The sequence below is a fragment of the Taudactylus pleione genome, unplaced genomic scaffold, assembly GCF_031769625.1.
Source record: "Taudactylus pleione unplaced genomic scaffold, aTauple2 ptg000073l, whole genome shotgun sequence".
Taxonomy (NCBI): Eukaryota; Metazoa; Chordata; class Amphibia; order Anura; family Myobatrachidae; genus Taudactylus; species Taudactylus pleione.
This window is the reverse complement of record NW_028284475.1, coordinates 4,102,070-4,114,952: the sequence shown is the minus strand read 5'-3', so window position 1 is coordinate 4,114,952 and position 12,883 is coordinate 4,102,070. Positions and strand designations below refer to the sequence as shown.

At 38.5% G+C, this 12,883-nt stretch overlaps 1 protein-coding gene across 1 annotated transcript in view; it reads left to right on the top strand.

Moving 5' to 3' along the window:
- The window catches only part of PEA15 (proliferation and apoptosis adaptor protein 15), a 67,359-nt gene extending 65,497 nt beyond the window's left edge, over positions 1-1,862 (top strand). The window contains exon 4 of the mRNA XM_088467597.1: positions 754-1,862. Coding sequence (XP_088323723.1) covers positions 754-818 — 65 coding nt within the window. The 3' untranslated portion in view covers positions 819-1,862. The remainder of the gene's footprint in view (positions 1-753) is intronic.
- The last annotated feature ends 11,021 nt before the right edge of the window (positions 1,863-12,883 follow it).

Sequence of the window (12,883 nt, the reverse complement as noted above, 5' to 3'; positions counted from 1 at the left end):
TTCCACTAATTTAAAGAGAAGTTAATAAATGTTAAATTGATGGGGTGGGTGTTTGTTTGTCTCTGGAGAAAGAAATAGATCGATATCCAACAGGCAGGTAAGTGTGCGGGGTAAACGTTACTGAGCACTACAACAGTGACAACTTAGCCGTCATGTAGGATTGTAATGCACAGAGCTATGGACGCCATTATATGGGATCATGCACTGCTTGCGTTAATGGGATTCATTGAGAAATTATAAGTCACAAAGGATGATAGAGGGGACGAGTGCCCTTAATGAGCTAAAGAAATCCAGGGTGACTTCTAATATCCTTAATAATAAGCAGTGTGAGGTCAGGTATTCCTTATAATACACAACTGGTGACATCAGAACAAGCCAATTATACCCATTACATTATTTATCAGCGTTTAAGTTAGAAGTGATCTGACATCACGCGTTTCGTGGCGCTGTACGGGGGATGTGCAGTGTGTTTAAGTCCCATACATACGGTAGGCTTACATCAGAGCTGCAAGGTAAGTAAGGGCGATGTAAGGTTCAGTTTCCAGCGTTGAAAGGTTTCCGCCATGGCACATTTTTGCCATCGCCCGTACATTACATGGCTTTGGTCTGAATTGCCCCCTTAATGTACGATAGTACAATTCAGAAAATCCTAAACTCTCCACAGTAAATATGCTCGAGTCTGTCCTATGTATCTAAATGCATTTCTTTTCAAAACTGGTGGTCATTTCAAGTGCATCTTTTTTTTTTTGGCAGATATTATAAGGCAACCTTCAGAAGATGAAATCATCAAATTGGCACCACCCCCAAAGAAAGCCTGAATATCAGGAAAGAGAGAGTGAGGAGAAGGCTCAATTCTGTTTGGTCGCCATTGTTCACCTTGGACCTTCCTGCTCTCACCTTGCACAATCCCACCACAGAACAGAGATTGGGGAGGGGGGGGAAACGGGACCAAAAGCATCCCCGCACCCACCGATGACCACTAACAACAGCCCTAATCCCCCTGTGTGTGCTCCGTGACCTGCAGTCTGTCCTACGACGCGTTTCGTAAGCGTGTGTTTAAATAGAAGTATTTTATTTTTATGATACATCCTTTTTGTGGGATAACATGTGGCTACATACCGTTTTATTTTTTATTTTAGTCGTTTGTGGTTTGGAGATTTCTATGCAAATGGAAATGAGACCCCTTGTATATTTTTCCCTTTGTAATGTCCCACTGTGGCCCACTACGGAAGACTGTGGTGGGCGTTTAGAGCAATGGGTGATCAGGAGAGTATTGAATGTTGGCGCAAGGATGCTCTATGTTTTCTTTTGTATTACAGTGTATCCATGACCGACGCACTACGGAGGCAGACATTTTGTGGACAGAACCGACAGCAACCATATCTATTATGTAGGCACAATGCACATTCTCCTGAATATCGGTTAAGCCCCCCCCCAAATGGCTGCCTCCGCACTGCGTAGGTGGCAGGCGCACTTTTAAAAGAAGTCGGTGCTTGGGTCAAAATGTTGAACATTCCAGTATATAAATTATAAGACTTATTTTTTGGCCGATGCATTTGACAAGGCAACCAAACAAAGGTGCGACCTCTTGAATTGCAGGTTGTTCAAATCCTTTCCAATAATGTGTGAAATTGGAACAGGGACATCACCAATAGTCATACCACAAAATGCAGAATAACATTTTAATTATAACCCTCTGATGAGGCTGCTGTGCAATTGTGGGTTTAAATACAGGTTAGGCTAAAGAAAACATCCAAATGTCACAGCTTTCAGCGTAACGTGAGTCCCTGTCAAAAAAAATCTCAAAGACTACTAGTTAGATGCAAGACTCTGTTCCCAAGAGCTTACATTCTAGCAATACGTATAACAAGTGTTGCCCAAGGGAGCTTACAGCCTAATGCTGCATACACACGGTCCGATTATGTTAAAGATCTGAACGATAACGATTGTAAAAATCGTTCATATCGTTGACATGTTGGGCATGCATCGACCAGCGATGCGCGTTCCCGCATGTCAGATAACGATATCGGATATCGACTGCAAGATTTGGACGATTTCATTCATTTGATACTGTCAGAAATCGTTCACACAATCGTTCAAATCGTTGAAGAAATCATTCGTTATCGTTTAATGAAATCGATGATCTGACCGTGTGTATGCACCATAATAGAACATAGGAGCCCCTGTTTTAAGGAAATTAAATGGTAGTACTTTATAATTTCTGTGAGCAGAATTTATTGATCTAGTATAAGAAAAAGGCAGAAGACCGAACTGAACAGAACAGCTTACAATCTAGCGGCCTGTTGAGAAGTTCATTTTCTAAATAACTTTTTGAGGTTCAACCCTTTGCGTGTTGTGATGCAATGAGAGCGATAGCCCGAAGGACCATGCAATCTGCCATTATAATATATGTTGCTACTGTCATGATCTGGCATTACAATAGAAGACGTTTATTGAAGGGAAGAGATTGTCACAGCTATACCTGGAGGTAACGGCTACTGCAGCCAGTCTTTGCATTGGAGGCTCAGAGCAGGGGAGAGGGCTGTAAATCTTTGGGATGTGAAAATAAAGGCGTGCGGATGAATAGGCCTGAGAGGCACTAGAGGAGAGTGATGTAAGTGAGCTTGTACAATATAGAACCCGAGAGACTCTTCATTATGTCAAGAGTGGCCGTAGCGCGTATAAGAAGCATGTGACTGACTACACAGACAGAGTCAGGGGCAGACACAGCGGGTCTATACTGTCTATTTCACGTGAGCCGCAGCAGCTCCCAGAGGTCCTTCAGTCTGATTGTGTTTCCATTGCCCCCCAACCCCTGCCCTGGGATTGAGGCCAGCCTGGCTATGGTGGCCAGGGGGTTATGATAAATGCCTGGAATTATTGGGATGAAGACTGGAGAGCAGAGGATGGCAGAACTTGTCCCCGAACGTGTTTTTACCGAGAACAGAAGACACTTCAATTCAAGAGAAGGAAGTTCTGCTGCAATGAAGCTGGAAGCCTCCTGCAAAACCTGATTTCCACCGTTAATACAAACACTACAGCGAGCGTGGATACAAGATCCACCCGTACAGCTGGTATAGCAGTAACACATAATGGGACTGAAATCGGAGTTGGAGGTACAGCTGAGTGGCTAAGGCCTCTCCCAGAAGCCCTGCCAGATGGGCTGTACCTCAGAGACCCCCAATACACAACGACAGGGTCTGGCTGCTCCTAACAGCAGTTAACACTTTCATGGCGCTGATGTATGAACTTTTGTTTTCCTTTTTTTTAAATTAACAATTACTTATATATTTTGCTGCGCTCTTCAATTGTGCTGTTTGATTGGCTCCCATGGAGAGGTCTCACAGTTATACAGCTGGGGCTTGTAGTTCCACAGCAGCTGGACAGCCCCATTTTAGGCACCAGACATTTATACTGGTCTGTTCAGAACACCAGTGATGGGATTACGGGGTTTGTCAGCGGCGCAGAGGAAATCGGTCACGGCCGTCTACCTCTTACTGTGCCTCCGTCACGGCGTGGAATGATAGCGACTGACATAAAACACCCAAACACTGCAACAGAACTGATAGCGCTTTAATTAATGGGGGGGCACCACGTTAAATTCGCCACACGAGGGCTATTGGGGCCTGCAGCTTGCCGGGTGACATGCGGTATTTACTGACGGTCTGTGGATTGCAGGGAATCTTGGGAGTGCAGACAGACTAAAGCTACCAACAATACATACACCCTATCGTTTCTTGTGGAACTACAAATCTCAACATGTCCTGCCGACCAGCCAGAAACGTTGGTCATTAGGAGAACCGTTTTGTTAGAAGACCGGTGGCTCTCCAGGTGCTGTGGGACTACAAGTCTCAGCAAGCTGAGATCTTGTTCTGCACAGTACAGAGTCCTGGAACTTACCAGCCCCCTGAATTCCTAAGTTACATTTACAGACGGAAAACAGATTAGTAAGGTTTCCCAAAGCCGAAGAATTGCTGAGTAGCCAACTTGCTGCTGCATACTGAAAACTATAAGATAGATTGTAGACAATGTGAAAGTGATTGTGGCCAATGCAAGGTAGCAGAGAGAATAAAATGCAGGAACATAGGAGCGCTAATCCAGCCTGGTTTTAGAGAAAATCAAATGAACGTCAAGATACAGCTTTTTTTTTTTTTTTGTTTCCTTCTTTGAAAATTTTGAGCTCCATTTAATAACACCACCAAACGCTGGCAGCATATTTCGTTTAGTTTTACTGTGATACTTACGAATAGGTCGCCGGTATTTAATACAAATTACCTCTCCAGTGAGGTCCAGTTTTTCTCCTCCTCTGCTTCCTCTACCGACTTGGCAGCAGTAGGCAACCAATGCCGGTGATGGGCTGCTGACTAATGCGCTCGCACTACAGGTGTCTGCTTCAACCCATCGGGGATTCAGCAAAACCTGACATAAGTGGTACGGTCGAACAGCGGTAAACTAAGTTTACCATTGTTTGCCAAAAACTGAACGGACGTCATGCCTTTTTTTTTTTTTTTTTTAAATCAAGTAATTTTTTGATTTTTTTAACGAATTATAAACATAACATGAAAGAAAATATACACAAAAAATACAGTTAATATTTAAGTGGTGCCGACACAGAACACATCATAAAATAACAAAGTATACATTCAGTGGGATATCATGAACAAGCCAAGCCTAGGATCAGTGCAGGAGGTAAAAAGAAACAAACAAAAGAAAGGAAAGTTATAACGGAGCACAGGGGAGAAAAAATATTTTTTGCAAAAAAAAAGATGACATTACAGGGGGGGGGGGGGGGATCTCCAACTAGTCTATGAAGGCCCAAGGGAGAAAGAGCCCATCGGTGGACGTCAATCCCTCTTAGCGTAAAAAACGAGTGCTAAAGGGCTTACGGTTTGTTCTTAAAAAGGGGCTCATTGTGAGGAATAAAATTAAATAAAAATTTATTTTATGTATATTTTATTTGAGAAATTTTGGTTATTAGCAAGAAACGTGTTGCAATGATGAATTAGATCTAATATTACAAGTATGGAATAGGAAAAAAAGCTTAAATAAATATACATATTTGTATGATAGACTAGCACATATGAAAAAAAAATTGTGACTGATTAGAAGAGTCTGAGCCTCCAATGCATTGCAAGGCTTTATTGCAGATCACTCAGAATTAGAGATGCGTGGTCCGGTTTCACTCGGATTTACTGTACTTGGATATGTTTGGTTCTCATAAACGGCATCATATTGGCTAGCCGGCTCTCACGTGTTTTGGATAACCAATAAGATAAATCCAAACTTGCGTTAATTTGGCAATAAGAGCTGAATAAACTGAACCTGCACATCTCTACTTAGAATGTATATTTAATAGCATCAACCTTATTACTAAAGGTGCGTACACACGTAACGATTTTTTGAACGATTTAAGTGTAACGACGTCGTTAACGTTCAAAAAATCGTTCAGTTTCTGAGTTATAACGATGAACGAAAATCGTTCAAGCGCGCTCCTGTTTGTAGTTTATTCCAGACTGTCCAACATAACGATTTTCATTAAGGGAAGGAACATTTTTCGTTCATCATTGTAAAAATTATTTATTACACTATAACAAATCGTTCACTTTTTCAAAGGGAAAATCTGACAGATAATCGTTGGTTACAAAATCGTTACATGTGTATGCACCTTAAGAAAGCCAAATAAATTAATATAACTGCCTCACGTTTTGTAGCATCACAATAGATGGACTCTACTGCAATGCATGCAATTCAGGTGCCTACGAGACCTTTAAGTGTCTATCCCGCAGTGAGTCAGCAGAAGGCTCCTAAACATACAAGCAGCTTTGAGTATGAGACACTCGCGCGGTTCAACCTCTTTGCCGACAGTTGCTTGCGGCCAAACTTAAGGAAACAAAGGTTTTTTTTGTCTGCATTGTTTAATCTGGAGCCAATCACCCACTTCTATCGTTGTGTATTATATAACTCAATTTTGCCAAGGGCCAGAAGAAATCCGTGTTATCACTGCTTCTATTAAATTGCTGGGAGGGAGCGTGTGGCGTTCTTTGTGCCGTGTTTGTTATTGCGCTCTTGTATTTTGTTGTTTAAACGACTGCTCCCCACTATCAAAGAAAGTGGTTCCCTTTGTGTATCCTCCCCAAAGTCATCTCAAATCCTTCAGACTAGTAGAATTATTTCCTCCTGTGTGTTGTATATGTTTTTACTCTTTATTCCGGTTTGTGGTAAAAAATACAGTTCTATAACCAATGCATAAGATACCTATTAGAAGGGGAGGAACTACAGGTCCTTGAATTGGACCAGTCACCTGCTAACAGTACAGGCAAACATTCCCCTACCATGATCTATGGCCTACTAATTCGCTAGCAGCCTAAACAATGTGCCTCATGCCTCAGTGAGGTTGCTACTTTCTAATGAATTATTAGGTTTAATAATGCAGGTCCACTTTACCCTAAATATATTGTGGACAAAGTTATTCTGAAGGGGTTAAAAGAAACAATTTTTTTATTTTTATCCGCTGGTTTGGCTAGCTCTGCTCTCTGTGAGTGAGGTTTGAAATCTTCACACTTTGCATTTTTGGGGTGATAGAGGTTTTTTTCTCATCTTTAACAATACTGCATCCATTGTGGGGCTGATTAACAAAATGTAACACACTTAGAACAAGCGTGGGGCTTAAAGTCTTCATATGGAGGCAGAGATGGTGAGAGAAACATCAAATTGAGATATGGATTTCAAGCCATTAAGAATTTCTAATAAAAATCCGTTAAGAGAACTATCATATTGGCATATCAACACAATATAGTTAGTCAATGGCTCCTGTTTTGTGGGCTGAAGCTGAATTCAGCCTATTAACTTGCTAGGAACCATCGACATAAGTGAAGCACTGCCAGACTTCTTTTTGTGAATCTTGCCTTATCTACATGAGACCTCATTAATATAATATTCATAGGGTCTGCCTTATATGCATGAGACCTCATTAATATTCATGAGGTCTGCATTATATGCCTGAGGTCAGACTGATATTGATGAAGTTAGCCCGATATGCCTGAGGCTAGACTAATATTCATGAGATCTGTCTTATATGCATGAGCCTGACTAATATTCATGAGGTACAGGGTCTTAGTGAAGAGAACGGGATATCGGTTTAGCCCACAATATAGAGGTCTCCACTATGCAAAGGTGACAGCTCCGCTTTTACTTTGGGCAGCAACAAAAGTTACTTGATACACTTAATTACAATGAAATTAATTTTTGTAAGAGTTCGTTATTTTAAAAAATTATTCCCACATTGACAAGTATGTATATTCATTTTATATATATATATATATATATATATATATATATATATATATATATATATATATATATATATATATACACACACACACACACACACACACACACACACACACACATACATATATACATGTATACACCAACGCAGCCTTTAATTAATTATTTAGTATGGCAAAAAGAAAAAAAAAAAAAAAGACCAAAATGGTTTACTCCATTGATGAACTATAGGTTATTACGGTATATATTTTTATTTGTTCCTTATAATGGATTTTGTTGCGTGCAGTTGGAAGAGTATTTCCAGATATAAATATTACAGGTTATTGCTTTTATTTTATTTTCCTTTGAAATGTGGATGTGTTGGGGATATATACCACAACATCTAATTTGTCCCTGATTTACGGCTATAATCGAACTAATCTTTATAAGAAATGTGCCACATCAGCGATTTGGGGCGGGATGTAATAGAGATGGAGTCTGCCGGAGGTGCGGGATGCATCCACCTCCGGCAGAGTCGATCTCTATTACATCCCGCCCTTAGAGTCTTATCATTGTTAGATATGGGATCCATAATCTAGTTATTTCATGGGATGATTATAAAACACAGACCCCCTATAGAAATAAGATTTTTAAAGACAAATACAAGTGCATAACTGCAATTAAAAAAAAATATATATTTTTTTTTAGAGATTGCCTGCTCACCACATTTATCTTTACTGTGCCTTCCAAACCAACAGACTGTAGACTGTTTCTTTGCTACAGCTGTATTACTAGACAATATAGCATCCTATGCTGCCCAAGGCTACAAATCAGATGCAGTTTACTTCTCAATGGGGTGATATAAACTACATCCCTTCTCAAGAGTATCCTGTTAACTCTGCTACCTATCTCTGCATAAAAGGACTTAAACCTGGGACTACTTGCAAAAGCAAGAACCATATTTGTAGACATTCTAGGTAAGGTATCTATGACCAACCAACAAAAAAATATTTGTACTTTAATATTTTATTTTTCTTTTAAACTTTTTTTGTAATGTTTTGGGGAGAAAAGCTTTAATGACAAAAATCGCCTACCACTCCCTCACTGTTATCCATTCTGTATTATATCACCAGTACAGTGCAATGACAGTTTGATACCATGGAACTTGCCTTTCCAATGCTACTGGATGACTACTCCAAAGTCATCAAATCAGTTGACACCATATGGTATATTTACCAAAGACTGATTTGTCAAAGCCACCAATTCTGTGCAACTTTGAGGGCTGGTATTACACGGGCAATTGAAATACACGCAAAATCAGGCTAGTTTAGCATGTATCACTATAGTCCTTCTGATAATTGGCATAAATAGAGCACTAATAACCCATGATTAATAGAGTTTCTGAGTGCGATCTATATAGAAGAGCCCCCATAACAAAAAAATTTTTTTTTTTATATTAAGTGCATACTTCTCACTTAAAGAATTCCTAATGTTAAATCTAAAAATTTCCCTTTGTAAAAGCTTCGCTCAAAATGCAGTTCTTAATATAGGATATGGAATATATTATTAAACAAAGTAAAAAAAAATATCTATTAATTTATTTTTGTGACACTTCAGATATTTTTGGAATGAACAAACAAAACTGAAAACTTGGTACAATTTTGGTGGCAAAATCCTGCTGTGTTAAATGGTGCTCGGAATATTTAAACTGCAGATTTGCAACCCAAAGCATTATTGGTAAATGCTGTAATAAATTCCATCCAAAAAAAACTCACCATCATCAAGCGCCCAGATATACAATTCAAGAAAAATGGAAAACAAAAACATGTATTTTACAAGTGGCCTTAAATACTTAAAACATTTGTAATTATAAACGTTAGTCCTAATTACCATCTCCCCTATACTTAGGTTTACGAATATGGTCGCTGCCTATGGAAAAAGCCATACTCGGGAGGGGGGGGGGGGTGGGGGAAATAAATGAAATAAAAATGCACAAAAATTTCTTAAAATTAGTAGGTATTAACAAAAAAAAAATGCAGATTTCCATTTCTTTAGCAGATGGTTAAAGAATTACACACCCAACATTTTTACTATTTTTCCTGTGTTCTTCTGTCAGTGTCAGAAATTTACTATTGTGTTATTGTTGAATTTGATTTTTGTTTGCTCTTTCCCAGCATCCAACGCTCAGACCGTGTTAACTGTGTGTACATATATATTATAAATATATGTATATTAAATATACTAAATGTTTCTCTTGCTATTTAGTGTTAATTTATTGCAAAGCTACAGGACTTGAGATGAAGGAATCAATTTTGGTTTTTCTACATCCAAAAATAAAACCTGATCTATTAATGTTGTGGATGAAAGAAAAAGAAGAAAAACATAAGATATATTTTTTAAATATGAACAAGAGTGGAATATATATTTAAAAATATATTTGTAGACTGCTGTAATTGTGCACATGTTATAGATGACTGCAGATTTTGTTTAATCTTTATAGCGTTTAAACAAATAATGGCATTAGTAGAACAATATTTTCTTTCACTAGTGAGAGCAAAGCTAAAATACAGAAGGGGCAAATATTTGCTATTTTGTGGAGTGCCAAAAAAAATATTGATCCATCTAATTTAATGTATTAAAATACATTGAAATTCCTAAATTACAGGGGTTTTTCCATTTCTCAGATAACTATGTATTGGTTTATATATGAATTTGGGCACAATTCACTACATATTTTACTTTACGGTTCCTTACTATGTTTTTATTTTACCAAGGAGTTCTCATCCCAGCATATTTTATTACTTTAGTTGTCCTTGGATAAAATACAAAAACTACGTTGTAGGTTCAGTTACATCCCATGCAAAGAGCAGATAGTGTCCTCCACCTAGTTTATATAAAGACTTTGGTGAAAAGCACAGGAGCAATGCAGCAATAAAAAGCAATGCATTTCAGAAAGGTTGCAGGAGGATATGCACACGCCATTAAAAATAAAGTTGCCTGAAGGTGGAACACCACTTTACATTTTCACTGCTTAAATAATGTAGTGCAAACAGAAACCACTTTGGTATTAACTTGTATTTGACTAACGCACTAAAATCGACTATAAGAAATAGTTTTGTTGGCGCCATGTTATTATCTTCCATTGACATTGCATTTGGAGTCATCTACTGTACGCTACACAGTGACAGCACAATTAAAAATATATAAGGGGAGAATTATAAGATTTGCCTGAAAGAGAACTGAATAATGTGAACCTAGAACTTTTAACAAAATATTGCACTGACCATTTAAACAGAAAACCTTCCATCAAGAGTCTCTTGTTGGCTAGACTTTGTAAAAAATAAATAAATAAAAAAGTGAAAAAAATACTTATTGTTAGAGAAAATTGACAGTGATTGAAATTCCCATGCTTTGCTTTTGCATTCTACTGAAATTGTAAGAAAAAAAATAATAATTGTGCTAATAAAGTTTATTGTATTGAATATAACTCTCTCTAGTATGATTGTGTGTTGGTTATTTGAACATGTTTGCAGGTGGCAAGCATGATGATTTTGGGGTTATTTACTTTAAATATACAATAGTGAATAAAACAAAAAAAAAACAGAAAAATTTAATACATCGATTCTTACAAAGTATTATTACAAATATACATTTTTCAGTCATAATTACCAATAATTAATCAGTATAATGTATAGGCTAATGCAGCAGTAAGCAAATTCTCTCTCTGCATGCTAGGACTTGTAGTTGTACAACAGCTCAAAATAACCAACTTCGTTGAAACAGTGTTACCAGTGATTAATGCATCAAGCAATTTGTGTTCAAATGAGTTTAGTACCTACAACAATGGAGGAGAATCAACTTTTGTTTTTTAATGCAGTGGGACGTAGGGAACCAATCTTGTTGGCAAAACAGCAGCTCTTCAAAACAGTTCTATAAAACTTAAAAAAAAATAGAAGGAACTTACCAGTCTTCTCTTTTTTTTTTTTTTTTTTAAATCAAAAACTCCAACAATCTACTGAAATGGCTGGATGGGAGGTATGTGACCAAGGATCACTCTGGACCAAAATGGCGACCATTTTTTTTATTGATATGATTATACCTGTATACGGTGAATAAATACTATTTTAAAAAATAAAAAAAAGACTGCCAAGTTTTTTTTTTAGATACACACACACATATATACAAGAATAAAACACTTCTTTTCTGAATTCTGTCCACAACAACCTCTTTAATCTGTAACAAGGCTAGTGTAGAAATCATGGTCACAGACTACGTGGTTTTACGGTTTTAGAAAATATATATATTTCACTGTGTACATAATCCCAACCTTGCTAAGCTTCAAGAACCCTCAGAATAAATGGTATCCCAGAGACTGTCCTGAAGCGAACAAAATATGGAGCTAGTTATGGAATATATTCCAGATTTATAAACTGGGCCAAATGTGAATGGGTAGAATCCTTAGAGCCATTCGCCCTTAACCACGAGAAGAACAGCATTCCATGGGATGCGCTAGTTCCATTTCAGTATAATTGCTTGGAAGAGACTGTTTTGACAAATACAAGGAGCCACACAGTTGAAAACTGGGGGCAAAACCACAGATCTTCTCAGACCTCTCTCTACGAGCACCTTTTCCAACTAAATCCTCTCATTTATATGGGGTGAATCAGCAACATAAGATACAAATGGGACTTTCCTCTTCATTCAATTGTGAATAGTAATGTCACATACAATCTAACCTCCCCCTCCCTCCCGATGCCTAACCCTAACCCTCCCCCTAATGCCTAAACCTAACCCCGCTACCCTCCCAGTGCACCACAATACTTACCATTCGGGATCCCGACCCGTCGGGATTTTGGCGCCGGTATTTAGACAGTCAGCATCCCCCACACCGGGATGCTGACTACATACCCATCAGTATTATGTCCCCAATAGAAGAGAAGCTTCTTGGCAAGTTTGGAATTAAAGGTCAAATTTAAGGCACAGGGCGTCTCACTCTTTCAACAGGAGTTATCCCATGATGGCCCATCTTCCCAACAAGCTCACAACAGGAGAAAGTCCTCTCCTTGTGGGCATCATGATTAACTCACCTTGCATGACTGGACTTCTGGTTACAAGAGCCTGAATGGCTTGATCCAGCCTGCATTAGTTGGATTAGTATGTCTGACACAAAACCTGATGATTTTGGTTTTCATAGCCTCCTTTTTGTTTTCCCTTCCCGCAAAGATTTCTTATTCATCCAGAATCAAATAATAATATGCTGTTACGTAACGGTGATAAATAATGCATATGACAAAAAAAAATAAATTTAAAAATCACAAACTTCAAGGGGATAAACCTTCCGAGAACGAGGTCCATTGCTATGTCTTGTTATGTAGTGCACTACCATCGTACTCATCAGTCAGCTGGTAATTTAAATCAATGTTTGTTACCCGGGGAAGGTTTGCAGTTTATTAAGCCTACCTTGATCCAACAACAGCGACTACCAGCATCTTCTAACTACATGGCCGGATACAGGCAGTGTCGGACTGGGGCATGAAGGGCCCACCGGGGGAATGCAGTGATAAGGACCCATGCTGAAGGGGTGTGGCCAACCACTACAGACACTTGGCTAACCAAT